This window comes from Oratosquilla oratoria, chromosome 9, assembly GCF_046742065.1.
Source record: "Oratosquilla oratoria isolate Oo_2021 chromosome 9, ASM4674206v1, whole genome shotgun sequence".
In the NCBI taxonomy this organism is placed as follows: Eukaryota; Metazoa; Arthropoda; class Malacostraca; order Stomatopoda; family Squillidae; genus Oratosquilla; species Oratosquilla oratoria.
In genome coordinates this window covers 67,746,724-67,774,146 of record NC_134785.1, presented here as the reverse complement: position 1 = coordinate 67,774,146, position 27,423 = coordinate 67,746,724, and the positions used below count along the sequence as shown (strand labels likewise).

At 38.9% G+C, this 27,423-nt stretch overlaps 1 protein-coding gene across 3 annotated transcripts in view; it reads left to right on the top strand.

Moving 5' to 3' along the window:
- Window positions 1-27,423, top strand: part of LOC143028518 (protein Mo25-like) — a 48,512-nt gene that overhangs the window by 5,098 nt on the left and 15,991 nt on the right. Inside the window, exons 2-5 of one of the 3 annotated variants that reach the window (XM_076190729.1) lie at window positions 1,233-1,333; window positions 9,081-9,149; window positions 25,755-25,895; window positions 26,550-26,717. In XM_076190729.1, coding sequence (XP_076046844.1) covers window positions 25,785-25,895; window positions 26,550-26,717 — 279 coding nt within the window. In that variant the 5' untranslated portion in view covers window positions 1,233-1,333; window positions 9,081-9,149; window positions 25,755-25,784. The remainder of the gene's footprint in view (window positions 1-1,232; window positions 1,334-9,080; window positions 9,150-25,754; window positions 25,896-26,549; window positions 26,718-27,423) is intronic. The other 2 variants (XM_076190728.1, XM_076190730.1) reach the window with 2 other exon arrangements.

Genomic DNA, 27,423 nt, shown 5'->3' with positions numbered 1-27,423 from the left:
ACTCCACTAATCACTTCATCCCAATTAGAGTGTTTGTCTCTTATCACCACTCTCATTTTTCTTTCATGCGAGAAGTCTTCCATCCACTTCAGCAGTTTGCCCTGTATTCCTCCTGCAGTTTCTAATTTCTTTAGCAATTTCTTATGTGGCACCTTATCAAAAACTTTTTTTCAGGTCTAGAAATGCACAATCAGCCCATCCATCTCTTTCTTGTATTACATCTGTTAGCCTTGGATAGAAACACATTATGATTGTGACACATGATCGTCCTTGTCTAAATCCAAATTGCCTTGGATTTAGTACTTTTTTTTTTCCAAATGCCTTACCCATCTAATTTTGATAATTCTTTCACAAATTTTAGCTATCGTACTTGTAAGAGAGACCAGTCTATAGTTAGTAGGGTCTTCCTTGTTTCCCCTTTTATATATTGGTATTATATTTGCTCTTTTCCAATCTTCTGGAACTTTTCCTTCTTTCATTGAATTGCTTATTAGACTATGTATTTTGTCTATTAGTTCATTCCTGCATTATCTCAAAAGCCAGTTTGATTTCATCTGGGCCATGCGATTTGCTGACATTGAGGTTACTCAAGTGATTCATTATATCATTCCTTGTTACTTCTATCTCTTTCATAGAAGGGACTTTCTCCTCCCACTCGATATCTTTAAGTTGTATGTTCTCCCTTGTAAACACTGATTTAAAATGCTTGTTCATAATTTCTATTTCCTCTGTGTATTCAACTCCTCCTTGTCGTAGTTTCTCTAATTCTTGTTTGTTTTTCAGCTTGTTGTTTACAAATCTGTAAAATAGTTTTGGTTGATCTTTACATTTTTCTATGGTATCTCTTTTGTATTTTCTCTTTTCTTCTCTGCACACTTGTACATATTCATTTCTATAACTAGTATACATTTTCCATTTTTCAGGTCTTTTGTCTTTTTTCCATATTATCCAAGCTTTATCCCTCTCATCCTTTAACTCCATACATCTTTTGTTGTACCAACACTTTACATATCCTTTTTCTTGTTTTTGTCTTGGAACACACTTTTCCACTCCTTTATAATTTTTTGTCAAAATACTCCATTTCTCTTCTACTGTTGTGTCCTCCTTGTGTATCCTTTCTCAGTCTTCTTTTTGAAAGAATTCTCTTATTTTATCCTTTTTTTTTTTTTTTTCATACATCAATCTTCCCTTTCTATATTGTTAGTTTTTTCCATGTATTTTTCCTCATTTAGTTCCAGTTCCAGCGGCCTTGCTATGGATGTGCTGTGTCTTGCGACACTGCTTCTGACCCAGGGCAGTGGACAAGGTGCAGGGATGACCCGTCATCCAGGAGGTGCTAAGATAAGAGGGAAGAGGGAGGGTGGAGGAGTGTGGAGTGTATTTAGGGATGGAATGGGTGGGAATGATTTTATGCCTTTTCCCTTTTGGCTACCTCCCTTGTAAGGGGGAAAAAGCCTTGGTGTATGTATGTATGTATGTATGTAGTTCCAGTTCAACCAATATGTGGTCACTTTTACTTATTGGTGTCTTATATTCAATCTTGTCCACTATTTCGGGTTCTGATGTGATTATTAGGTCCAATCTCGATGGTTCTTCCTCATTTCTATAGGTACCTAGTATTCTCTTGTATCCATTGCATCATTGTATGTCCTATAATCATATCAAGTAGTACATTTCCCCATAGGTCTTCTCCACCCTTCACTGTCATCTCTTCCCAGCAGATTTCTTTACAATTAAAGTCACCCGTTATAACTATTCTTCCCCCATCTTCCATTATCTTTAGTGTTATCCTTGTGTCTTCTAACATTATTTTGTGTTCTCTCTCTTCCCATGAAGCTGTTTTAGGCACATAATTTACTACAAACTTCCTGCTCTTCTCATTCTTGTCCTCCACTTCCATCATAATCATCTCTACTCTATTCTTTCCATATGTGATATTCCTCACATTTATATCCTTCTTAGTCAGGAACATAATTCCACCCCCTTGTTTTACCTCTCTGTTCCTAATCCAGTAATTATATACACCATGTCCTACACTGTTGGGTAGTAGTGGGCCTTTCAATTTTGTCTCTACAATTCCCATTATGTCCGGTTCTTTTTCCTTCAGGTAATCATTCAGTTTGTTCAAGCCTGTTATTAAGCCATCTATGTTTGTGTAAGACACTTTTAATTTTCTGCTACTTCCATCATGTTTTCTGTTTCCTTTCCATTTTTCCCTGCTATGAACCATTTCCTCACTTTCATATCCAATACTCTCCAATAGAATTTCTCTTTCTCTGACTCTGTTCTTTTCTCGTTTTTTCCCTTAGCATCTAGTCTTTTTGTTTTCTCATCCTCTCTTTCCTCTTTATTCATTGCTCTTTATATCCATACCTGTTTATATTGATCACTTTTTGCTAGTTTCCCTATTTTTGCTAAGATATTCTCTGCTGTCATTTGTGATCTGAATTTTATCTTAATTGGTCTGGTCTTATCTGTATTGTATTTCCCTATTCTATATATTTCTTCAATTTCTTTCCCTGTTTCTTATCCATCCTCTTGAACTACTAATATCTTGTTTACCTTTTCCTTCTCTTTTACTCTTGTGGTCCTATTTGGATTATGCTTCTCTTCCATCCCTAATAGAATTATACATTTATTTTTGTTCACTAAGTCTCTTACTATATCCTCCTTCTCTCTCATCACTTTAATGACTGTGTCCTTAGTTTGTTCTTTCATCTGTTGTGTCACTATATCTCTAAATACAATTTTGTTGTTCTCGTGGACTTTTCTCCAACCCTATGCTTCTTATGCTATGGACTATTCTCTTTATTCTTCTTTAATTCCTCATTCTCACCTTATACTTCTTTTAACCATCTTTTTAATTCTTCTATTTCTTTATCTAGGTTTTGGTTCTCCTTCTTTAGTTCTTCCAATTTAATTCTTTGCATAATCTGTGTAAGTTGGCTGAACCTAACCTCCCAATGCTTGGTCATTTTCTCTAATTTTCCTCTAGACTTGCTAATCAGGGAGGTTGTCATCCCCCCCCTCATTAAATCCATGGAAATTATTATCTCCACTTTCTATTGTGTTGTTCTTATCTATATTTCTAAATTTAATGCTTTTACTGATATTTTCGACTTCACCTGCATCGTCTGCAGCCCTCTTGTTGACATTTCTTCTGACGTCTGGGGGAGCCCGTTCGTCTCCTTCCTCATTTCCTTCCATTTCCCTCAGTAATTCCTCCCTCTTTTTTTCTTCACCTTCCCACTACACCACAAGCTTTCCTCTTCCCTACTAATACAACAAAGGTACTCCCTCATCGTTGAGATCCACAAAAATTGCACTTCTTTTCCGGAGTTCCAATCTTCGCTGTAAATCCGCCGTACGCGCGTGTGTGTGTTTACCTAGTTGTATTATACAGGAAGAGAGCTATGCTCATAGTGATCTGTCTTTGTATCTTTCAACATCTAGTTTGTTCTTAAATTCTTGTATAGTTTTTGCACATACTGTTGCCTCATCCAATTTGTTCCAGATATCTACCAATCTGTGTGGGAAACTATTCTTTTCAGATCTTTTCTACAACTATCCTTTTTGAGTTTCTTTTCATGTCCTCTTGTTTTTATCTTATCCCACTTTAATAAATCATCTCTGTCTAGGACTTCCATCCCTTTCATAATTCTGTAAATGGGTATTAGATCACCTTTCTCATCTTTGTTCCAGGGTTGGTAGTTCCAATTTGGACAATCTTTGTTCGTATGTCAGTTTAGAGAGTGTTGGTGTCATCTTCTTCATTGCGCTTTGAATTCTTTCTAATTTCTTTATATTCTATTTAGTACTGGGTGCCTACAGTATAGTGTGTGTGTGTGTGTATGTATGTATGTATATATTTACCTAGGTGTATTATATGGGAAGGGAGCTATGCTTGTAGTATCCTGTCTTTGTATCCTTCAGCATCTACTTTGTTCTTGAATTCTTGTATGGTTTTTGCACAAACTATTGTTTTGTCCAATTTGTTCCAGACATCCACCACTGTGGGAAAATATTTATATGTATATATATATTTTTTCAGATCTCTTCTATGACTATCCTTTTGAGTTTCTTTTTATGTCTTGTTTTTCTTTTATCCCACTTTAATAAATCTCTGTCAAGGACTCCATACCTTTCATGATTTTGTAAATGGCCAGTAGATCTCCTCTTTCTCTTCTTTGTTCTAGGGTTGGTAGTTCCAGTTTGGACAATCTTTGTTCATATGTCCATTTTGAAAGTGTTGGTGCCATCTTTGTCGTTGCTCTTGGATTCTTTCTAATTTCTTTATATTATTATTATTATTATTATTATTATTATTATTATTATTATTATTATTATTATTATTTTTTTTTTTTGCTGGGTGTCCCTAGTGTTGCAGCGTACTCCAATCTTGGTCTTATCAGTGTAACTAATATTTTCTGTACCATTACCTCATCTAAGTAGTTAAAGTCCACCTTTATTGATCTTAGTAAATTGTAGGTTTCTCCAACTAATTTGTTAATATGCTTGTCTGGTGACATGTCTTTGTTTAATTACTCCTAGGTCCTTTTCCAGATTAACTTCTTTTATTTCCTTTGTATCAATTTTATATTGCTTTGATATTCTATTTTTACTTTTTCCAAACTCCATTGTACTCGTTTCTTGATGTTGAAGTTCACTTCCCATTTTTGGCTCCATTCCCAGACTTTGTCCAGGTCTCTCTCTTGTGATTCATAGTCTTTTTCTGTATTACTTTCTTTGGTAGTTTTGCGTTATCTGCAAAGTTCACTTAATATTCTACACCTTCATCCATGTCATTTATATATATATATATATATATTTATATATATATATATATATATATATATATCTGTGTGTGTGTGTGTGTGGCAAACATTATTGGAGCTAATACAGAACCTTGTGGGACTCCACTTATCATTTCTTCCCAGGTCGAGTTTTTGTCTCTTAAGTACCACCCTAATTTTTCTCCTGTTCAAGAAATCTTCCATCCATTTCAATAACTTTCCCTGTACACCTGTATGTATGCATGTGTGTACTACAGTTAGGTAAAACAAATAATTAGGTGGTTTGCAAGTTGGCATGCTGAGTGAATCATTGAATGAAGTCACATGTTTTACATATTTTATTTTATTCTTTTATATCAAATTATTGAATATTTGTAATTTTGATGGTATTTGCTCTTAGTAACTGATTGAGTTATATGAATGTCTAGAAAATCCTATATGCATGTAATGTCAGATGTAGCTACATACCTGTTTATATTTGATTAAAAACCCTATTGTTAGAATAATATTCATAAGATATGTAGTTATAAAAGAAATTGTGGATCACATTAAGAATCATCACCCCAGACTTTGGCAGGGTGACAAATCTTCATGTGGTCTATCCTAGGATAACAATTCTTCATGTGGGCCATACTTGGGTTTACAATTCTTCGGTTATATAAGTTGATGACAATAAGCATAACCCTCATTCAACCTAACCAAACTTAATCTTGATTCCACTGTTGATATTCAGCATACTGGGGTGACAATTCTTCAGGAGGGATCTCATGGGGTGATAATTCTTCATGTGGGTGTTCTGGGGTGACAATTCTTCATGTGATCAGAAATTATTTTATATTATATTCTAATTGGAAAATTAGTCTTGTAGGTTTTGTAGGTAAGTTCTGCCTGAGCCTCACATATTAGAGCTGGTCTGTGGATGAGTTTGTTGCTGCTCCTCGTGAGGTTGGGCCAATTGGGATTGGAGGCTCATCTGGGATGTTGGCAAGGAATTTGTCTAGCCTCCTGTTGAAAGCATCCATACTGACTCACTTTAGGTCCCATATCTCTCTTGGAAGAAAGTTGAAGAGTCTGGGACGAGCCCAGGGTGCAAATATCAATATTTAATCTTTAGTTCCTCATCTATTATCTCTTCACTTATGTGGAACTCTGTTATACTTAGGAATAGATGATAGTTTTCTCTAGATAGTTCCCTTTTGTCTGATTCTTCATGGAATACAGAACCTGTACATTGCACAGAAGTATTTTCTCTAGCACTGAGCCTGTTGGGTTTGTGTGACCCGCTGTTGTTGTGGGTGGTGCCGCTGGACAGGTCAGGGCACTTTGTTCATTGTTTGATGAACTTATGGTTGTGCCACTGTATCAATTCTGCATCATTTACAGAATTTGTCCTGTTTGGGCTTGGGGGGTGTTGATTTTCTGTTGGATGCTTTTAAAAAAAAAAATGTTTTTTCATTTCCACTGTTAGCACTTTTATCCCTCTCTGTTCTGTTTTGCATGGCCCGCCAGTTTCCTCTTTGGGTCTTACTCATGCTTGGTTTTACAGTCTCTATGAGGTGGATGTGGGTGCACTTTTCTTTCCTACGTATGCCCTCCTTCAGAGAGACATGACACAGTTTGGGGTGGCAGTGTTCACACTTTCTCCCTTGCATACATCTTACTTTGTCTAGGTCATGATTGTGGAAGAGGAGGAGGAGGAGGATTACCTGTAGTGTCAGTGATACAGAATGCCAGAGCAACTGAGGAAACCTATTACCCACATGGATTCTTTGCAGAGGTCTTTCACCTAGATATATTTGTTCTTGTCTGTGTCATTAGCACTGTGTAGTCTATAAGGTTATGTGTGATTATATGTGGTGCAGCCTAGTAGTGTGGGCATGTGTAGTTGCAATGTTGCATAGCCTGTGTTGGTACATTCAGATTGTTGTATGATGACCACAGCAAAGCATGCTTAGGTGTAATGTATATATAGGATCTGTTTAGGTGGACCATAGATTCATGTATAGATGGTAGAGAGTGGTCAAGGATCCTGTTGAACTGAGTTCTGGCCATGACTTATATGTATGTATTTGTTCACGAGTGAAGACATGGCTAGGAAAAAATACTAAAGATATAAAGAAGTGTAGATTTCCGTGTAGCGTGAAACTTTAGAATGGCTTGGGTGATCAGATGAAACTGTTAGAGGAGAGTAGATATTTGGGTTGGGTCAGTATGAGCCTGGCTCAATTCCTGCCCATTGCAACTAGATCAATACAAAAATAGTCAAAGTTGATGGAGATGGTTTGGTTCAGTGACTGAGTACCAGGCCTTTAGGGCTACACATTCAGGTGAAGATGAACATTTTGGTGTGTTTTGAAAGTGGGTGATTGAGGAGAATTTAGTATTTCATGGACCATAACCACTGCCTCTATTCTTGGGGACAATATTGCACCAGAGATACATATGTATACAAATTGCCTTTTCCCCCTTTCAAAGGAGGTCACCAAAGTCAAAGGCATAAAACCACTCCCACCCATTTCATCCCCACATACTCCACTCCTGTTCACTACCCCTCCCCCTCCCTCTGTCTTTTCTTGGCTCCTTCTGAATGATGGGTCATCCCTGCATCTTGCCTACTGCCCTGAGTCAGCAGTATTGCAAGACAGCACATCCATAGCAAAGCCACTTCGTTTAATTAGCAACCCCCCTCCATCACCTCATGCTGAAAAAGAGAAGACGGAGAGAAATCACTTTGGGCTGCATCCAGATATTCACACTTGCTCCTTCACCCCCCAGCCCCCCATCACACCCTTCTATGCATCACAGCATCATCTTTACACAACTACTCTCCACTCATCCCTATCTTCTGTCTTCTTCATTCCTTCCTCAACAGACATTACCTTCTTTCCCAATGCTCCTTTTACCCCATCCATCTCATCCTTGGTTGCCCCCACATGTTCACTCCCTCCACCTCTGCTTTCCACACCTCTTTAATTTATCTTTCTTCACTTATTCTTTCCATGTGTCCAAACCATCCCGATACTCTTTCATCAATCCTATCTCTCAACCCCATTTCCACCCCCGTCTCCTCTTCACCTGCTCGTTTCTCACTCTATCTAGCCTAGTAACCCCATCCATACTTCTCAGGCATTTCATCTCAAACACATTTAAACTATTCCTCTCTTATGTTTCATGTTTCTGCCCCATACAGTGCTGTTGGCACAATCAGTCCATGCAATTTCCTCTTAGCAACCATTCCCAAATGTCTATTCCTCATTACAATTTTTAATCCCCCAAGGCATTTACTTGCTTCCCTCAATCTCCATTCTACCTCCACCTCTACTCCTCCCTTTCCTGCCACATTCTCACCCAAGTATCTAAAGCTATCCACTTTCTCTCCTTTAATACTGTACTAATCTAGTTGCAATGAGCAGAGATAATTGTCTGATATCTTGCATGTATCCATTGTTGACCCTATACACTGATTGTAATTATCTCTGGTGAAATTGACCAGTGATTGGTACTTGATGTAATGGAGTACCTATTTTTAGAGCACTTCAACCACCCACACTTTTAGGACTGACACTTGATCCTAGGGCTGTGCCTAAGATCTCTCTCTGTCAACTGTATTTCTTGCATATTTTCACACATGAATAGCTGAGCAATGGCAACTGCTCCCCTCCTGCAACTACTTTCAACTAGTGATATAGAAACATTTCCACATCAGTACAATGTAGACACTAGTCCTTTTCTCTCTCTCTCTCTCTCTTTCTCTCTCTCTCTCTCTCTTTCTCTCTCTCTCTCTCTTTCTCTCTTTCTCTCTCTCTCTCTTTCTCTCTCTCTCTCTCTCTCTCTCTCTCTCTCTCTCTCTCTATCTCTCTCTATCTCTCTCTATCTCTCTCTCTCTCTCTCTCTCTTTCCTCCCGGAGAGGGCCCAAGGACTATTACTGACAACAGTAGGGCTGCAGGTTGTTAATTATTGAAACTTGAAGCAACAATTATTGGGATGTTACTCCCTGGATACAAACATGCAGACATTATGTTATAGTGGATCTCTCTCGTAATATCATTATTATTACGAGCCAGTTGAATATTACATAGGTTTCTTAGTTTTCAGTTATTTTCAGGTCATAAAAAAGGGTGTTTTTTATCACTCTACCAGGAAAACAAATTTTTTTTTTTTTTTTATCATTAAGAAAAACTTGAACTCTTCTTTCATTAGTCTTTTAGTTAGAAATAAATTTTAAAGAACACTTCTTTGGATGTATAAACATAACACTACATAACTTAATTTTGTATTGGTTCCAGGTCATCTAGATCAGCTGACAAGTCAAAGGCAAGAGGAGTCAGGGAAACGCATCGCCGAGTCTTGATAACGTAAACAAATCCACACTTCACGTGCAATTTGAAAGTTGATTAAGATGTGGTGGTTCATGAATTTATTTTATTGAAATATTGAAAATGTGATACCAGTACCATGGAAGGGTTAGATCTGAGGGTGGAAGGTGGGTGGGTAGGTACTGTATGTATCCGTGTATCTGAATAGTCATGTGGAGAGTCAAAAAGTTGTTTGTTCTTTCCAATAATAGGTTAAGAGTTTGACTTGTTCCTATAAGACTTATCCAGGTAGATAGATACAAACATATGCTGGTACCAGTATAAATGTATATTTAAATCATTGTAATGGACATGACTAGAGCTGCATTCATAGGATTATGTCTCTATATCTTCAGTGGTTAAACTTTGATTTTTTTAAGACTACATCCTTATCTAGGCTATTGCATAATGTGCCTGCACAGAAATTGTGTTACTTGATATCCTGTTCCAAATTAAGAGGTTGTTTCAAGTTTGTACACACCTTTCATTGATGTGAACAAAATGTACACACCTTTGATTGAAGTGAACATGTCAGTCATTCTACTCTCTTTTTCTTTAAATGAGCACATTTTGAGTTTTTCTGGTCTTTGTATAATTTCTCTGCTAAGCTGGGAACTTTTTTTTAACCCAATTGTATATACATATACCAAGGCTTTTTCCCCCTTACAAGGGAGGTAGCCAAAAAGGAAAAGGCATAAAATCATTTCCACCCATTCCATCCCTGAATACACTCCACATCCCTCCACCCTCCCTCTCATCTTGGCATATCCTGGATGACAGGTCATCCCTGCACCTTGTCCACTGCCCTGGGTCAGAAGCAGTGTTGTAAGACACAGCACATCCACAGCAAGGCCGATTCATTAAATCGGCGACCCCCCCTCTCCGTCCCCCCATTGCATAAAAGGAGAAGACAGGGAGAAATCCCTTCGGGCTGCATCAAAGTTTGCTCACACATACTACCTCCCCCTCCCCCCGACCTTTCCACCTCATGCATCACAACATCATCTATATACAACCATTCTCCATTCACCCATCTTCTGTCCTCTCCCGTCCTTCCTCAACAGACATTCCCCTCTTCCCCAAAGCCCCCTTCACCCCATCCATCCACCTCATCCTAGGACGTCCCCTCATGTTCACTTCCTCCACATCTGCCTTCCATACCTCTTTTACTAGTCTTTCTTCACTCATTCTTTCCATGTGTCCAAACCATCCTAATACTCTTTCATCAACCCTATCTCCCAGCTCCCTTTCCACCCCTGTTCTCCTCCTCACCTCCTTATTTCTCACTCTATCTAGCCTAGTAACCCCCATCATACTTCTCAGACACCTCATCTCAAACACATTCAAACTCCTCTCTTCTTCTCTTATGTTCCATGTTTCTGCCCCATACAGTGCTGTTGGCACAATCACTCCTTCACACAGTCTCCTCTTAGCATCCATTCCCAAATGTCTATTCCTCATTACACTCTTTAATCCACCAAGGCATTTACTCGCTTCTCTCAATCTACATTCTACCTCCACCTTCACTCCACCTTTTCCTGCCACATTTGCACCCAAGTATCTAAAACTATCCACTTCCTCCAGTCGCTCTCCCATAATGCTCACTTCCAGTCTACCGCCACTTTCACCCCTTGTACATCTCATCACCTTACTTTTACCCACATTTATCTTTAGCTTTCTTCTATCACATACTCTCCCAAACTCTGTCACCAATTTCCTCAATCCCTCCTCCGATCCTGCCACAAGCGCAGTGTCATCCGCAAACAACAGCTGGCTCACCTCCCGTAATTGCAGTATACAGGAAAGGAGCAATGCTTGTTGGGTCCCATCTCTTATTCTATAATTTTCTAACATAATTCGCCACAGATTCACATACAGTTCCAACTTGATCTATATCTTTGATTTGAATTTGTGAATTGTTTGAGCTTAGGCTATATCACTTTCTAAGCTGTTCTACATAGTTATACATCTATATGGAAAATATTTCTTCACATCCTTTCAACATGTAGTCTTTCTTGATTTACTTCTATAACCCACTAAAGCCCTTCCATCTTTAATCAGATCTCTTCTATCAATGCAATCTATCCCCTTTAGTGACCTGAACCTTGTAATTATGTCACCTCATTCTCTTTGATCTTTCAAAGTTGGTAGACCCAGTACTTTTAGTCTTTCCTCATATGATTTATCTGCCAGGCTGGGGACCATTTTGGTTGCTGCCCTTTGTATTCTCTCGGTCTTGCTTATATCCTTCATTTTGTGTGGGGACCATACTACTGATGCATATTCCAGTCTTGGACATATCAGGCTTTTGATGTGTTTTTTTTAATCAACTCTTCATCCATATAATGGAATGCCACTTTAATCTTCTGCACAATCCTGCTGATATGTCAGGTGACAGGTCTTTTATCAGTACTCTCAAATCTTTCTCCTTTTTTGCTTTTGTAATGGGTTCACTTCCCAAGGAATAGTTTAAGGATGGCCTTTTGCCGCTATTGCCCATTTCCAATACTTTGCATTTTTTGGTATTGAACTTCATTACCCATTCTTGGCTCCATGCAAAAATAGTATCTAGATCTTTTTGCAATATTCTACCATCCTCCTCATTTTTCACTCTCCCCATGATTTTTGCATCATCTGCTAACATATTAGCATAGCTTGTTGTTCCTTCCATCATGTCATTAATGTGTGTGTGTATGAGAGAGAGAGAGAGAGAAGGCCATACCACTGCTGTATACTCTAATTTTGGAGTTTTCAACTTCCACAAGTTTTTCAAAAGATCATGTGTCTCCAGCAGTCTTAATGTGTTTTTCAGGTGGCAAATTTTTCATGAGTAACACTATTTCTACCATTTTGCTCATGCAGTTGTTTCATTTTTCATGGAATGATTTGTTGATTGTTTATTTGTACTTTGGCTCATATCCAATATTTTGTAGACAGCAGTTCAAAATTTCTTCTCAAAAGAATTTGTGGAGGGCCTGAGGGCTATTCCCAGCCACTATGGGTCTGTAGGGTTCCAGTTGGTGAAACTGGAAACAACAATTATTGTTGTATCGTTTTTTATATTTTCTTTGCTCTTTTTTATATTTTTTCCTACCACAATAACTTACTAAGTACAGTACTGCACATTTCCAATATTTTCCATACAGATTGCTCATTCACTTGTCTCAAACTTTATCAGTGTTTTTCTTGTTTGTCCTCGGAGGAACAACTCAGGAGGGTTCATATCTGTGGGAGGTGTAGTATGGAGATTAAGATTGACCCCCCCCCCCCCCACTAACTCAAAACTACCTGACTCCTGCAAACATTAACCCTTTTGAGAAGTCCCTCCCAAGACAAACAAAAAATGCATTGGAAAGACTGCACTCTTGCCCTAACCAGACAATAACAATATCTCTTCCCTGAACAGCTTTTGGGCCAGTTTAGTAGCTATTGCTGATTATGTTAGAGTTTGGGTCTTCTGCAAGAGAAGCCTAGGGCAATAGGTTGACTAGATTTACCCATACTTACAAATGCCACATCACTTTGTCCATACACTTTTTTTTGAGTGAATATCTGGTCTGTGCATACCCATCTCTTTATAAAAATGTCTAGATCTTTTCCCAACTTAATTTTTATTTATTCCTTTTTGAGTGCTGTTTCTGAAGAACTTCACACAATGTGTGTATTGATGACAGCTAGTGACTGGCATATTGTCCATTTGGGAGTACCTCAGGTACTTGGACCTTTATTGTTGAATGGTTGTACATCAGGCTTGCTGCAGGTCACTGATCTGATGTATGGCCTTACTAATGATGTGACACTGTGATGGTTGACTTGCCTCAATTTTGTGGTATTATCATTGAGTGACTGAATGAAGGTCTTTGGTGTATATCTGGTCGGTGTCCCTTCAGGAACATGATGTATATTTAAAAAACTAAGTCTCAATGGACCTCATGCTCATGTACAATGGGACCAATCATCCTTATGATGTTTTGCTTGTTTAGCCTCGAAAGTCTCTGATGAACTAGAGATCTTGTGCATAAAGTTCAAATTGAAGCTTACTTTTGAATGACAAATCTGATGTCTTGAAGTTGGCTTGTACAAGCTTGACATACTAAGAAGGCTGACAAGATTTTTAATGACAAGACTATTTCTGCCAGCTATGACTGCAACTTCATACTTCTGATTCTTGAGTAGTGTTCTCATTTGGTGGTCTTCCACTTTATATCACCTGGACCTTAATGACGGTATTGGTCTTCTATTTTCCTCTTATGGTGGTTAGGTGCAGTGTAATTTTAGGCATCATGTCAGCAGCTGATCACTTTGAACTTCTTCTATTCCTCCATTCTGCTACCGTCCTTGAATATTCTCATTACCACCTCAACAGCTTCATCTCTTCAATAAGATATAGTCCCCAATAATAGAAGCGCTGGCTATCGATGACGAAAATATAAACATAACCCACACAGATAAGAGATAAGATATGCACTGGTACAAAATTCCATGCTCATAGATTAGCAAGAACACTTTTCCATATTTTCCTGAATTAAAGTGTGGATCTCATAGTATCCATCATCTTAAAAAAAAAATCCTTGTACTTAGTATGATGTATAGTCTGAATCAAAAGGATCATTGGGACATTTAGTTTTGAGAAGCTTGAACCAGAATGATAGTGGGCAGGAGACAGGGATGACCTTGCATCCACAAGGAACTAAGATGAGAGGGAAATAATGAATGGTGGATGGGAGTGGATGCATGCCTTGTCTGGCTACCTCCCTTGTTATGGGAAAGAGGCCCATAGTATATAGTTTCAAGAAGCTGTTATGGATGCTTAGGATTATTTAAATGTTATATTGGTTAGAGCTACACTGATTGTGTGTATTGGTCATTTTACCATGTAATCATTATTAGCTTTTTGGCCGCTTAACTGGTTTTAATAATTGTCCCCCCCCCCTTTTTTTTTTTTTTTTTTTTATATATAAGAAAATTATAATAGACAAGCATGCAGGAGTAAGAAAAAATATAGGTGATAGAGATTGTATATATATATATACACATACATACATACATACATACATACATACATGCCAAAGGCTTTTTACCCCTTACAATGGAGGTAACCAAAAAACAAAGGCATAAAATCCACTCCCATCCATCCCATCCCCACATACTGCAGTTCCATCTACCCCCTCCTTTGCTCTTATCTTGGCTCCTCCTGGATGACATGTCATCAATGCATCTCGCCCACTGCCCTGGGTCAGAAGCAGTGTTGCAAGACACAGCACATCTACAGCAAGGCCTCTTCATTAAATTGGCAACACCCATCTCCATCCCTTGATGCAGAAATGGAGAAGATGGGGAGACATCCCATCGGGCTGCATCAATGTATTATTCACACATACTCCCTCTCCCCCCATCCCCCACCCACTCCCTTTCATGTATCACAGCATCATTCATACACAACCATTCTCCATTCACCCCTATCTTCTGTCCTCTCCCATCCTTCCTCAACATACATAATAAAGATGTTAAAAATGTATGTTCACAAATTGGAAGTAACCACTTGGAAAGATAAACTAATGAAACCACTTTTTTGTGTGTATATATACATATATATATATATATATATATATATATATATATATACATATATATATATATATATATATATATATATATACATATATACATCTTTATTGCTCGTACAAAGAAGAAATTGAGGCAAGTTATAAGAGACGGGCATACTGGAGTAAGAAAACTAAGTGCTAGAAAGTTGGAAAATGGATTGGAGTTGTGTATTTACCTATTTGTATCTTATGCGAGGGGGAGCTATGCTCATGGTGTCCTGTCTGTATCTCACCATATCTAATTTGTGTGTGTGTATGAATGTGTATATTTATATATATATATTATATATCTATATATATATATATATATATATATGTATATATATATAATTTAAACATACACACACACCACGGTCGAAGTGACAGCGAAGTTTGGAACTCCAGGAAAACTCAAATTTCATGGATCTCAACAATGAGGGAGTACCTTTGTTGTATTAGTAGGGAAGGGGAAAGCTTGTGGTGTAGTGGGAAGGTGAAGAAAAAGGAGAAAGGGAGGGATTACTGAGGAAAATGGAAGGAAATGAGGAAGGAGATGAACGGGCTCCCCCGGATGTCAGAAGAAATGTCAACAAGAGGGCTGCAGACGATGCAGGTGAAGTTGAAAATATCAGTAAAGGCACTAAAATTAGAAATATAGATAAGAACAACACAATAGAAAGTGGAGATAATAATTTCCATGGATTTAATGAGAGGGGGTATGCCAACCTCCCCCGATTAGCAAGTCTAGAGGAAAAACTAGGGAAAATGAATGAACACTGGGAGGTTAGGTTCAGCCAACTTACACAGATTACGCAAAGAGTTGATAAATTGGAAGAACTAAAGAAGGAGAACCAAAACCTAAATAAAGAAATAGAAGAATTAAAAAGACAGTTAAAAGAAGTAAAAGATGAGAATGAGGAATTAAAGAAGAAGAATAAAGAGAATAAAGAGTCCGTAGCAAAAGAAGTACAGTGTTGGAGAAAAGTCCAAGAGAACAACAAAATTGTATGTAGAGATATAGTGAAACAACAGATGAAGGAACACACTAAGTACACAGTTATTAACCCCTTCCATACGGTGCTGCACACGTAGGCGTCATGGACTTAAATCTCGGTGGCAGCAGCCAATGCCAGCCGTACGACGTGTCGTAATAATACTCGCATCATAAAATATAGTCACCGCTTATATCGATCGTTCTCTCTTTCACCCGCGAATTTTGAAAACCACAGAGAATGGGATTCAGGGCACATTTGAGAGAATGTAAAAACACGGGCGACTACAATAAATATAATCAAGACGCCGATATGGCAGCCTCGCGAATACACTCGCTCCCCATGACGCCTATGTGTGCGGCACCGTATGGAAGGGGTTAAAGTGATGAGAGAGAAGGAGAATATAGTAAGACACTTAATGGACAAAAATAAATGTATAATTATATTAGGGATGGAAGAAAAGCATAATCCAAATAGGACTACAAGAGTAAAAGAGGAGGAAAAGGTAAACAATATATTAGAAGTAGTTCAAGAGGATGAACAAGAAACAGGGAAAGAAATTGAAGAAATATATAGAATAGGGAAATACAATACAGATAAGACCAGATCAATTAAGGTTAAATTCAGGACACAAACGACAGCAGAGAATATCTTAGCAAAAACAGGGAAACTAGTAAAAAGTGATCAGTATAAATAGGTATGGACAAAAAGATAAATGAATAAAGAGGTTGAGAAAACAAAAAGACTAGAAGCTAAGGGAAAAAATGAGAAAAGAACAGAGTCAAAGAGAAATTCTATGGGAGAGTAGTGGATATAAAAGTGAGGAAATGGTTCATAGCAGAGAAAAACAGATGGGAAACAGAAAACATGATGGAAGTAGCAGAAAATTAAAAATGTCTTACACAAATATAAATGGCTTAATTACAGGCTTGAACGAACTGAATGATTACCTGAAGGAAAAAGAACCAGACATAATGGGAATGGTAGAGACAAAATTGAAAGGTCTACTACCATCCAACAGTGTAAGACATGGTGCATATAATTATTGGATTAGAAACAGAGAGGTAAAACAAGGGGGTGGAATTTTGTTCCTGACTGAGAAGGATATAAATGTGAGGAATATCACATATGGAAAGAATAGAGTAGAGATAATTATGATGGAAATGAAGGACAGGGACGGGAAGAGCAGGAAGTTTGTTGAAAATTATGTGCCTCCTAAAATGGCATGGGAAGAGAGAGAACACAAAAATATTTTAGAAGACACAAGGATAACACTAAATAAGATACTGGAAGATGGAGGAAGAATAGTTATAATGGGTGACTAATTGTAAAGAAATCTGCTGGGAAGAGATGACAGTGAAGGGTGGAGAACAATCAAAGTGGCATTTACATACCTGGACGATGAAATGAAGAAGAAAATACTAGTCACTTTGATAAGACCAAGATTGGAGTATACATCGACAATGTGGTCACCTAGTACAAAAAAATGTATAACAAAACTTGAAAGAATACAAAGAGCAATTACGAAATTGGCACCAACACTCTCAGAACTATCATATGAAGAGAAACTAGCAAAACTTGAGCTACAGACATTAGAGCAAAGAAGAGAGACTTGATAACTATAGAATCATGAAAGTCATAGAAACTATTGATAGAGAGGATCTAATATAATGGGATAGTAGAGATACAAGAGGACATGGAAAAGAAAATCAAGAAAGACAGTTATAGAAGAGACCTGAAAAAGAACAGCTTTCCCCAAAGGATAATAGATGTTTGGAACAAGTTAGATGAAAATGTGGTGTGTGCAAAAACGATACATGAATTTAAAAACAGTCTAGATAAAACGAGATATGAAGACGGGACACCATGAGCATAGCCCATCTTCCTGTAAAATACAACTAGGTAAATACACACACATACAGTGCTAACCACCTACAGAATTATGAAAGGGATGAAAATTGTTGATAGAGATGACTTATTAAAGTGGGACAGAAGAAAAACAAGAGGACACAAGAAAAAACTAAGGACAGTTACAGAAGAGATCTGAAAAAGAATTTAGCTACCCACACAGAGTGATAGATATCTGGAACAAACTGAATGAGGAAACAATGAGTGCTAAAACTATACATGAATTTAAGAACAAACTGGATATGGAAAGATACAAAAGCAGGTCACTACAAGCGTAGCTCTCTTCCCGTAAAATACAACTACGTAAATACAAAAACACTAGAAATGTGTGTTCACAAATGCAGGAGTAACCACCAGGAAAGATTAACAAAGCAGAGTGCTTTTGTATGTTTACATCTTCATTGCTAGTAAAAAGAGGAAATAATTGTGTATATATATATATATATATATATATATATATATATATATACACCATTGGCTTTTTCCCCAGGAAACGGTGCATTAGCACCAGGAATAAAGCTAACAGAGCATTAGGTTTCATTGCCAGGGTGGCTACAAATTGAGGTGCAGAGGTAATTATCAAACTCTATTTAGTGTTAGACCCATCCTTGACTATGCAGTACAGTTTTGGTCTTCATCCTATAGAATGGACATCAGTTCACTAGAAACTGTACAGAGGAGAATGGCCAAAATGATACATGGGCTCAGAAATTTACCTTGTGAGGAGAGGCTTAGATACCTTAACTTACATTTTGGAAAGATACAGAGTGTAGGTTGATCTAATAGAGGTGTTCAAGTGGACTAAAGGCTTTAACAAGGGTGATGCAAACAAGGTTATATTAAGACAATAGGGTAGGACTCACAGTAATGGATATAAAGTGGACAAATTTAGATTTAAGAAGGAAATAGGCAAGAACTGGCTTACTAATAGGGTGGTCAACAAATGGAATAGACTTAGTAACCATGTAGTGAGTGCTGAAGCTATCAGTTGTTTTAAGAAACAAAACTTTATGGATGGGGATGACAGGTTGTAATGGACATGGAACTGGCTAGTGTAGGCCTTATGGTCTCTTGCAGTCTCCTTTATTCTTATGTTCTTACAAGGAAGATAGCCAAAGTCAAAGGCATAAATACATTCCCACCCATTTCATCCTCACATACTCCTCTCCCATTCACCACCCCTCCCTCCCTCCTTCTTTTCTTGGCTCTTCCTAGATGACCTGTCATCCCTGCATCTCACCCACTCCCCTGAATCAGAAGCAGTGTAGCACATGCACAACAAGGCCTCTTCATTTAATCTCCTCAAGTAGAAAAAGAGAAAATTGGGAGAAATCCCTTTGGGCTATGTCAAAATATCATTCACACATACTCCCTCACCCCTCCCATCCCCCACCCACTTCCTTCCATGCATCATGGCATCATCCATACACAACCATTCTCCACTCACCCCTATCTTCTGTCTTCTCTCTTCCTTCCTCAGCAAACATTCCCCTCTTTTTTCCCCATCCATCCATCTCATCCTTGGTCACCCCTGCATGTTCACTCCCTCACCTCTGCCTTCCATACCTCTTTTATTAATCTTTCTTCACTCATTCTTTCCAAATGTCCAAACCATCCCAATACCCTTTCATCAGTCCTATCTCAAAAACTCCCTTTTCATCCTCACTCTCCTTCTCACCTCCTCGTTTCTGACTCTGTCCAGCCTATTAACCCCTACCATATTTCTTGGCATTTCATCTCAAGCACATTTGAACTCTTCCTCTCTTATGTTCTGTGTCTGCCCCATGCAGTGCAGTCGGCACAATCACCCCATCATACAATCTTCTCATAGGATCCATTCCCAAATGTCTATTTCTCATTACAATTTTTAGTCCCCCAAGGCATTTACTTGTTTCAATCTACATTCTACCCCCACTTCCACTCTTCCCTTTTGTGTCACATTTGCACCCAAGTATCTAAAGCTATCCACTTCCTCCAGTCTCTCTCCCTTAATACTCACTTTCAATTTGCTGCCAGACTCTCCCTTTGTACATCTCATCACCTTACTTTTACCCTTATTTATCTTCAACTTCCTTCTTTTGCACACCTTCCCAAACTCTGTCACCAACTTCCTTAAGGGAGCATTGCATCGCATTATAGAGTAGGTGAAATTAAATTTTCAGTTATATATTTAATGAACTTGGGTATAATTACCCCTTACATTAGTGTATAATTCAATTCCTCAGGGTATTGTGTTCCTCCCATGTATGTATAAAGCATAGTGAAGATATAGTGAAGCTTTAATTACTTAATGGAAAATCCTTCCACATTCAGCTTGGTATGAATTGAAACCTAAGAGTCTGGGGAACAAAAGGTAATGAATACATTTTATCAAACTAAGAGGAGGCGAATCAAGTAGAGAAGGAAAGGTAAAAGGTGCAGATGGAGAGATGATAATGGAGGAGAAGGTAGTAAGGGGAAGATGGGCAGAATATTTTAGGGAGTTGCTTAATGTGAAGGAGGATAGGGAGGGAAAGATAGCTGCAGTGGGAAATGCTAAGAAAATGAGAGTGATGAGTGAGGAAAATGGAGGAGAAATAAGGAAGGATGAAGTGAAGGCAGTTGTTAAGATGATGAAAGCAGGTAAGGCACCTGGTATGGATGGATGCCATGCAGAATGTCTTAAAAAAGGAGGTATAGTGATGGTGGACTGGCTGGTGAGGTTATTTAATGTTTGCTGGAGAGAAGGTAGAGTGCCAGAGGACTGGAGGATTGCTTGTATAGTTCCACTTTACAAGGGAAAGGGGGACAAGTGTGAATGTAGTAGTTTCAGAGGGATTAGCTTGTTAAGTGTAGTTGGGAAGGCTTATGGGAGGATCTTGATTGAGAGGATTAGGAGAGGAACAGAGGGAGTAATTGGTGAGGAACAGTGTGGATTTAGGACGGGTAGAGGTTGTGTAGATCAGATTTTTGTGGTAAGACAGATATGTGAGAAAGCTATAGGAAAGGGGAAGGATGTTTTCTGGGCCTTTATGGATCTGGAAAAGGCTTACGACAGGGTAGACAGAAAGGCACTGTGGGAGGTTATGCGGATATACAGGATAGGAGGAAAGCTTCTCGGAGCTGTCAAGAGATTTTATGAGAGTAGTAGAGCTTGTGTCAGGATTAGAAATGGAGAGAGTGAGTGGTTTGAGGTAAAGGTGGGACTTCGTCAGGGATGCGTTATGTCACCCTGGCTGTTCAACTTATACATGGATGGGGTGGTGCGAGAGGTGAATGCAAGGGTAGTGAGTCAGGGATTGGAGATGGTTAAGGAAAATGGAGAAAAGTGGGAGGTGAGCCAGCTGTTGTTTGCAGATGACACTGCGCTTGTGGCAGGATCGGAGGAGGGATTGAGGAAGCTGGTGACAGAGTTTGGGAGAGTGTGTGATAGAAGAAAGCTGAAGATAAATGTGGGTAAAAGTAAGGTGATGAGATGTACAAGGGGTGAAAGTGGCAGTAATCTGGAAGTGAGCATTAAGGGAGAGCAACTGGAGGAAGTGGATAGTTTTAGATATTTGGGTGCAAATGTGGCAGGGGAAAAGGTGGAGTGAAGGTGGAGGTAGAATGTAGATTGAGAGAAGCGAGTAAATGCCTTGGTGGTTTAAAAAGTGTAATGAGGAATAGAAATTTGGGAATGGATGCTAAGAGGAGACTGTATGAAGGAGTGATTGTGCCAACAGCACTGTATGGAGCAGAAACATGGAACATAAGAGAGGAAGAGAGAAGGAACTTGAATGTGTTTGAGATGAAGTGTCTGAGAAGTATGATGGGGGTTACTAGGCTTGATAGAGTGAGAAATGAGGAGGTGAGGAGGAGAACAGGGGTGGAAAGGGAGCTGGGAGATAGGGTTGATGAAAGAGTATTAGGATGGTTTGGACACATGGAAAGAATGAGTGAAGAAAGACTAGTAAAGGAGGTATGGAAGGCAGATGTGGAGGGAGTGAACATGAGGGGATGTCCTAGGATGAGTTGGATGGATGGGATGAAGGGGGCTTTGGGGAAGAGGGGAATGTCTGTTGAGGAAGGACAGGAGAGGACAGAAGACAGTGGTGAATGGAGAATGGTTGTATATGGAAAATGTTGTGATGCATGAGGTGGAATGGACGGGGGAGTGGGGGGTGAGGTAGTGTGTGTGAGCAAAAATTTTGACGCAGCCCGAAGGGATTTCTCCCCGTCCTCTCCTTTATATGGGGGGACAGAGAGGGGGGGTCGCCGATTTAATGAAGCGGCTTTGCTGTGAATGTGCTGTGTCTTGCGACACTGCTTTTGACCCAGGGCAGTGGACAGGGTGCAGGGATGACCCGTCATCTAGGAGGTGCTAAGATGGGAGGGAGGGTGGAGGGGTGTGGAGTGTTTTCAGGGATGGAATGGGTGGGAGTGATTTTATGCCTTGTCCTTTTTGGCTACCTCCCTTGTAAGGGGGAAAAAGCCTTGGTATATGTATGTATGTATGTAATACCTCTGAATTTTTATTTATTTGTTTTTCTGAATAATTCAAAAAGGCTGCAAAATTCAGGTTTCATAGAAAAAAAAATCTTTTATCTTTTAATATAGAAAATAAAGAGCATAGTGTTTTCTTTCAAATGAAACAAAATAGTAAAAAATCCAAAAAGAACAACTGAAGGTAATACAACAGAAAATACAAAAACATTAACTCTACAGGATGGGGGATTTAAATTTGTGGCCATTTGTTTGATGGTTGCAATGTATAGCAAATCTCCAATTTCCTCTTTGCTGATGAGGTGTGAGGTAAAGGTTAGTGGTGTGGCATGGGTGGAGGAGGTTGTAAGGTGGGTGTGGCTAGTATATGCTTGCGGAGTGCTGTGTGCAGCTGTGATGCTTTCCTCCTCTTTCTTTTTCCTTGTTTCTTTTTCAGGCACTCATGGGCCCTCTCTATATTCTGCCACTTCACTTTTTTTCTCTCTCCATGATCACAGCAACAATACAGGGCAAGGAATCAAAATTGTGGTGTACGGTGAGAGCGCCAGGAGCGATGTCACCTTACTTTGACTTTTTGGAGCACTGATGGCCTGTCCACTGCCTTTGTGGGGTATGCTAGTGGGAGGAGTTGCCAAATATCTCCATAAACACAATTCTGTAGAAAAAAACTAAATAGCTATAGAAATGTTGATATTATTTCAATATACAGAATGATTTTTATGCAATGGAATTGCCAGAGTTGTATTTTATCTATTCTGTATAATAAAATAGAAATGAAATACAACTATATAACTTTGTGTGAGTGTTGCCACCATCATAGAGATTCTCTTGAAATGTTAACCTAAAATTATCTCGTGTACCAGAATTTTTCAAATGTTTGCTGGTGAAGCTCCCTTAATCCCTATGATCCTGCTGCAAGTGCAGTGTTGTCAGCAAACAACAACTGGCTTATCTCCCATTTTTCTCCATATTCTTTAACTATTACTAATCCCCCAGCTCATTACCCTTGTTTACCTCTCACACCACCTCATCCATGTATAAATTGAACAGCCAAGGCAACATAACACATCCCTGGCAAAGTCCCACCTTAACCTTAAATCACTCTCTCTATTTCTAATTCTAATACAGGCTCTACTACTCTTGTAAAAACTCTTGACTGCTTTTAACATCTTTCCTCCTATCCCATATATCTGCAATACCTCCCACAGTGCCTTACTGTCTAACCTACCATAAGCATTTTCCAAATCCATAAAGGCCCAAAAAACATCTTTACCTTTTCCTAAAGCTTTCTCATATACTCTGTCTTACCACAATAAATCTGATCCACACAACCCCTACCAGTCCTAAACCCACACTGTTTCTCACCAATTATTCCCTCTGTTCCTCTCCTAATCCTCTCAAAACCTTCCCTTAACCCTTCCAAACTACACATGGCAAACTGATCCCTCTGAAACTATTGCACTCACACTTGTTTCCTTTCCCTTGTAAAGTGGAACTATACATGCACTCATCCAGTCTTTCGGCACTCTACCCCAATTTAGACAAACATTAAACAACCTCACCAGGCAGTCCACCATCACTGTACCTCCCTTTTTTAGACACTCCTCATGATACCCATCTAACCCAGGTGCCTTACCTGCTCTCATCATTTTAATAATTGCTTTCACCTTATATTTCCTTATTTCTCCTCCATTTTCCTCATTCATCACTGTCACTTTCTTAGTGCTTCCCATTTGCAACTACCTTTCCCTCCCTATCCTCTTTCACATTTAGCAACTTCTTAAAATACTCTGCCCATCTTCCTCTTACTGCCATCTCTTCCATTATCATCTCTCCATCTGCACCTTTTACCTTTTCTGTACTTGATTCACCTCCCCTTTCTTAATTTCCTTCCAAAACATCTTTTTATTACTTTCAAAATTTTCTGTCATATTCTTACCCCATTTCACATCTACTCTCCTCTTTGACTCCTTTATCTTATGCTTAACTTCTTTTCTTTTTACCTCTTGTATGATTATCTCATCCTGTTTTGCAGCCAAACTGTGAATGCTTATTTCTTTTCTGCAACCTTCTTTGTTTCATCCCATCCTCCTTGTTCCATTTACCATCTATGCACACCTTGTGACTCCCTCCTTGAAACATCCCCATTCCTCCTCCACTCCTAGCTCTACTCAATCCTTCACTCACTCCCACTCTTCTCTTGTCTTCTTGTATTTCTCCTTTTTTTTTCTCATTTAAGCAGTTTACTCAAAGCACCTCCCTACCTTCAGTCCTTTTCTTCTTTATCTATTCTCCACTCTCAACTTACCTTCCACCAAAAAAGGATCTGATATATTACCACTCTCTCCCCAAGAACATGTACATCCAAAACTCTCCCTAAACTTCTCCAGGTTACCACTATATAGTCCATTAATGCCCTATCTACTATTCTTCCATCCATCCTCTCCTATGTGTACATATGCTTGACTTTCTTCCTAAACACTGTGTTTGCTATCATCAACTCTGTAGACACATCTCCACCATCAACTCTCCATTATGATTGTTTCCTGGCACACCACTCTTCCCAACCACTCCATCTATTGGTTCATCTTCTACCCAAGCATTAAGATCTCCCAATACCACTACATTGACACTTCTCCCTAAATCTTTTATGCACTTGTATAGCTACCCCTTATCACCCTCATCCTCTCTTCTCTCCTGACAACCTCCCAACTTATCACCCTCATCCTCTCTTCTCTCCTGACAACCTCCCAACTACACTCCCAAACTCAAACTCACCCCTCCCTTTCAACTTGGTTTCACTCAGTGCCAACACATCCATATTCCCACAAACATACTGCCTATCTTTTCCCTTTTACTCTCATCTGTACCACATCCAGACACATTAAAAGACCCAAACCTTAGGGTTCTGGTTGGAAAACTCCTCCCAGACCCTCTATGCCTTTGCTTTTTTTAGGAATGTCCCCTTTGGGGCTACAGAGAGTATGATTAGTACTATCCATGTCCCAGTTTTGTTGCCTTTTATGACTCAAGTGGGAACACTAGTTATATTCCTTCTCCCCTACCACAGGGTTCAGCAAAAAAGGAAATTTATATTCATAGAAGTGGTACAGGACAATATTAAGAGTGGGGGACATTTTAACAGATGGACAGTCACAGTATAGTAAAGTAGCATAATTTCTCCCTGAATAGTGGTTTCCTCCAGCTCTCTTTCCACCTCTGTTCTCTGCCTCACCTCCACATTATTCACTGTATCTTTGTAAAATGTCCCAAAAAAATTTATAGGTCTGCTTATTTGTTGTAGATATATTATGGGACCAGTGATAGGTATGCTAGTGATGGTCCTGCAAGATGGAAGTCAGAGAGAAACATTTCCTTGTCACCCATCTTCAGTAACCTTTGTACACCACTTCTCTATCAGCTTCATCTGTATTTCCTCCCCCTTACCTTATCACATAAGGATTGTAGGTAGCTGACAATGGCTTCCCATTACTAAAAACCAGCAACATAGAAACTGACCTTCACAAATACAGCAAAGACAACATTCCAAAGTTTCTTCTTGGAGATCTATGGGAGGGCTTGAGGATTGTTGCCTGCCATTGTAGGGCTGCAGGTTTCCAGTCAGAGAAAGTCAAAACACAAGTTTTCTTTGTTTTCAGGTGATGGTGTTATAGCAGGGACACATCAATATGCCGTTGTTTGGCAAAAGCCCAAAGAATCCACATGAGGTCTGTAAGGCTCTCAAGGATTCTCTTACATCTTTAGAGAGGTTAGAGAAAACAGATAAGAAATCTGAAAAGGTAAGTTATATTGTTAAATTGATCTATTTACAGTATATACCAAGGACTTTTTCCCCCTTTAAAGGGAAGTAGCCTCTCCTTCCTCTCTAAGTTTCCTTTCAAAACATCTTTTTATTACTTTCCAAATTTTCTCTTATACTCTTACCCCATTTCATATCTGCTCTTTTTTGCCTCCTTTGTCTTATGCTTTACTTCTCTTGGGAAAAATGAAGGGGTAGTAATATGGAAAGTCACAACCTACAGAACAGACAATATGTTCATGTAATATTGAGCTTAGAAATACCAGAACCTACCCCATGGATCTACAGAATGTATTTCCATAAAAACAAGTGTCCACAATTTTTTTTTAACCTATTTGTTGAATAAAATTGCTTAACAACTAAAATTAAGGCACAAATCATCAGTAATAACAAAATGGCTAATCAAGATAAATTTAAATTGAGCTCCTTCATGGCTCTGGGGGATTCCTTTGAATGAAATTTTCTGGCAGCATCCAGAATAAAGACACAAATCATTAGTAACAGTGAAAAGATTAAACATATGATAGCTGAACAATTCTGTACCAAACCATGAAACATATTAAACATTCCCAAGTACTTTGATTATAACCTTAATTATGAGGTGATAATTTTATTTCTCTTTGAATTCTTCCAGGTGCAAGAAGATGTCAGCAAGAGCCTTAGTCAAATCAAAACTATGTTGTATGGCTCAGGAGACTCGGAGCCCCAGACTGACATGGTCCTGGCACAGTTGGCTCAGGAGTTCTACAAAACCAATATGTTGTTGGTCCTCATACTCAACCTTCATAGAATAGATTTTGAGGTAAAACATGTAGTGTATGTATTTTTAATTAGATTTCAGCTAATGAGTAGTAGGTTGGTTGTATTTAGAATTATTAATACATTAGATCTACATACAGTGGAGAAGACTGCAAGAGACCATATGGGACTGCCTAGTATAGGCCTTATGGTCTCTTGCAGTCTCTTCCATATGTTCTTGTGTTCATACACTATCCTTTCCATGTTTTTCTGTTCATTCTGTTACCCTGGTTCTTTCTTGGTGGAAACTCAGTCCCCAGGAAATCAGTCACAGCCTGTAAGTCACTGCGTGAAGAGATTTTGTGGAGGTGTCCTGAGTGAGTGAGAATGCAGTGCAGTGTACCCCATGTCCCCTGTGTAATAGCTCTATTCAGGGCATCCAGTGTCCAGCACCAAGCTGATTCTGTGTTGGTACTTTTTCTTAGCATCCATTCCCAAATGTCTCTTTCTTATTGCACTTTTTAGTCCCCCAAGGCATTTATTTGCTTCTCTCTATCTACATTCTACTTTCAGCTCCACTCTTCCCTATCCTGCCACATTTGCACTCTTCCTACTCTTCTGTTTAGCACTATATAGTCCATTAAAGCCTTATCTACCACTCTTCCATCCATCAACCTCTCCCATATGTACTTATGCTTGACATTCTTCCTAAACACTGTGTTTCTTATCATCAACTCTCTAGACGCATCTCCATCAACCCTCCACTACAA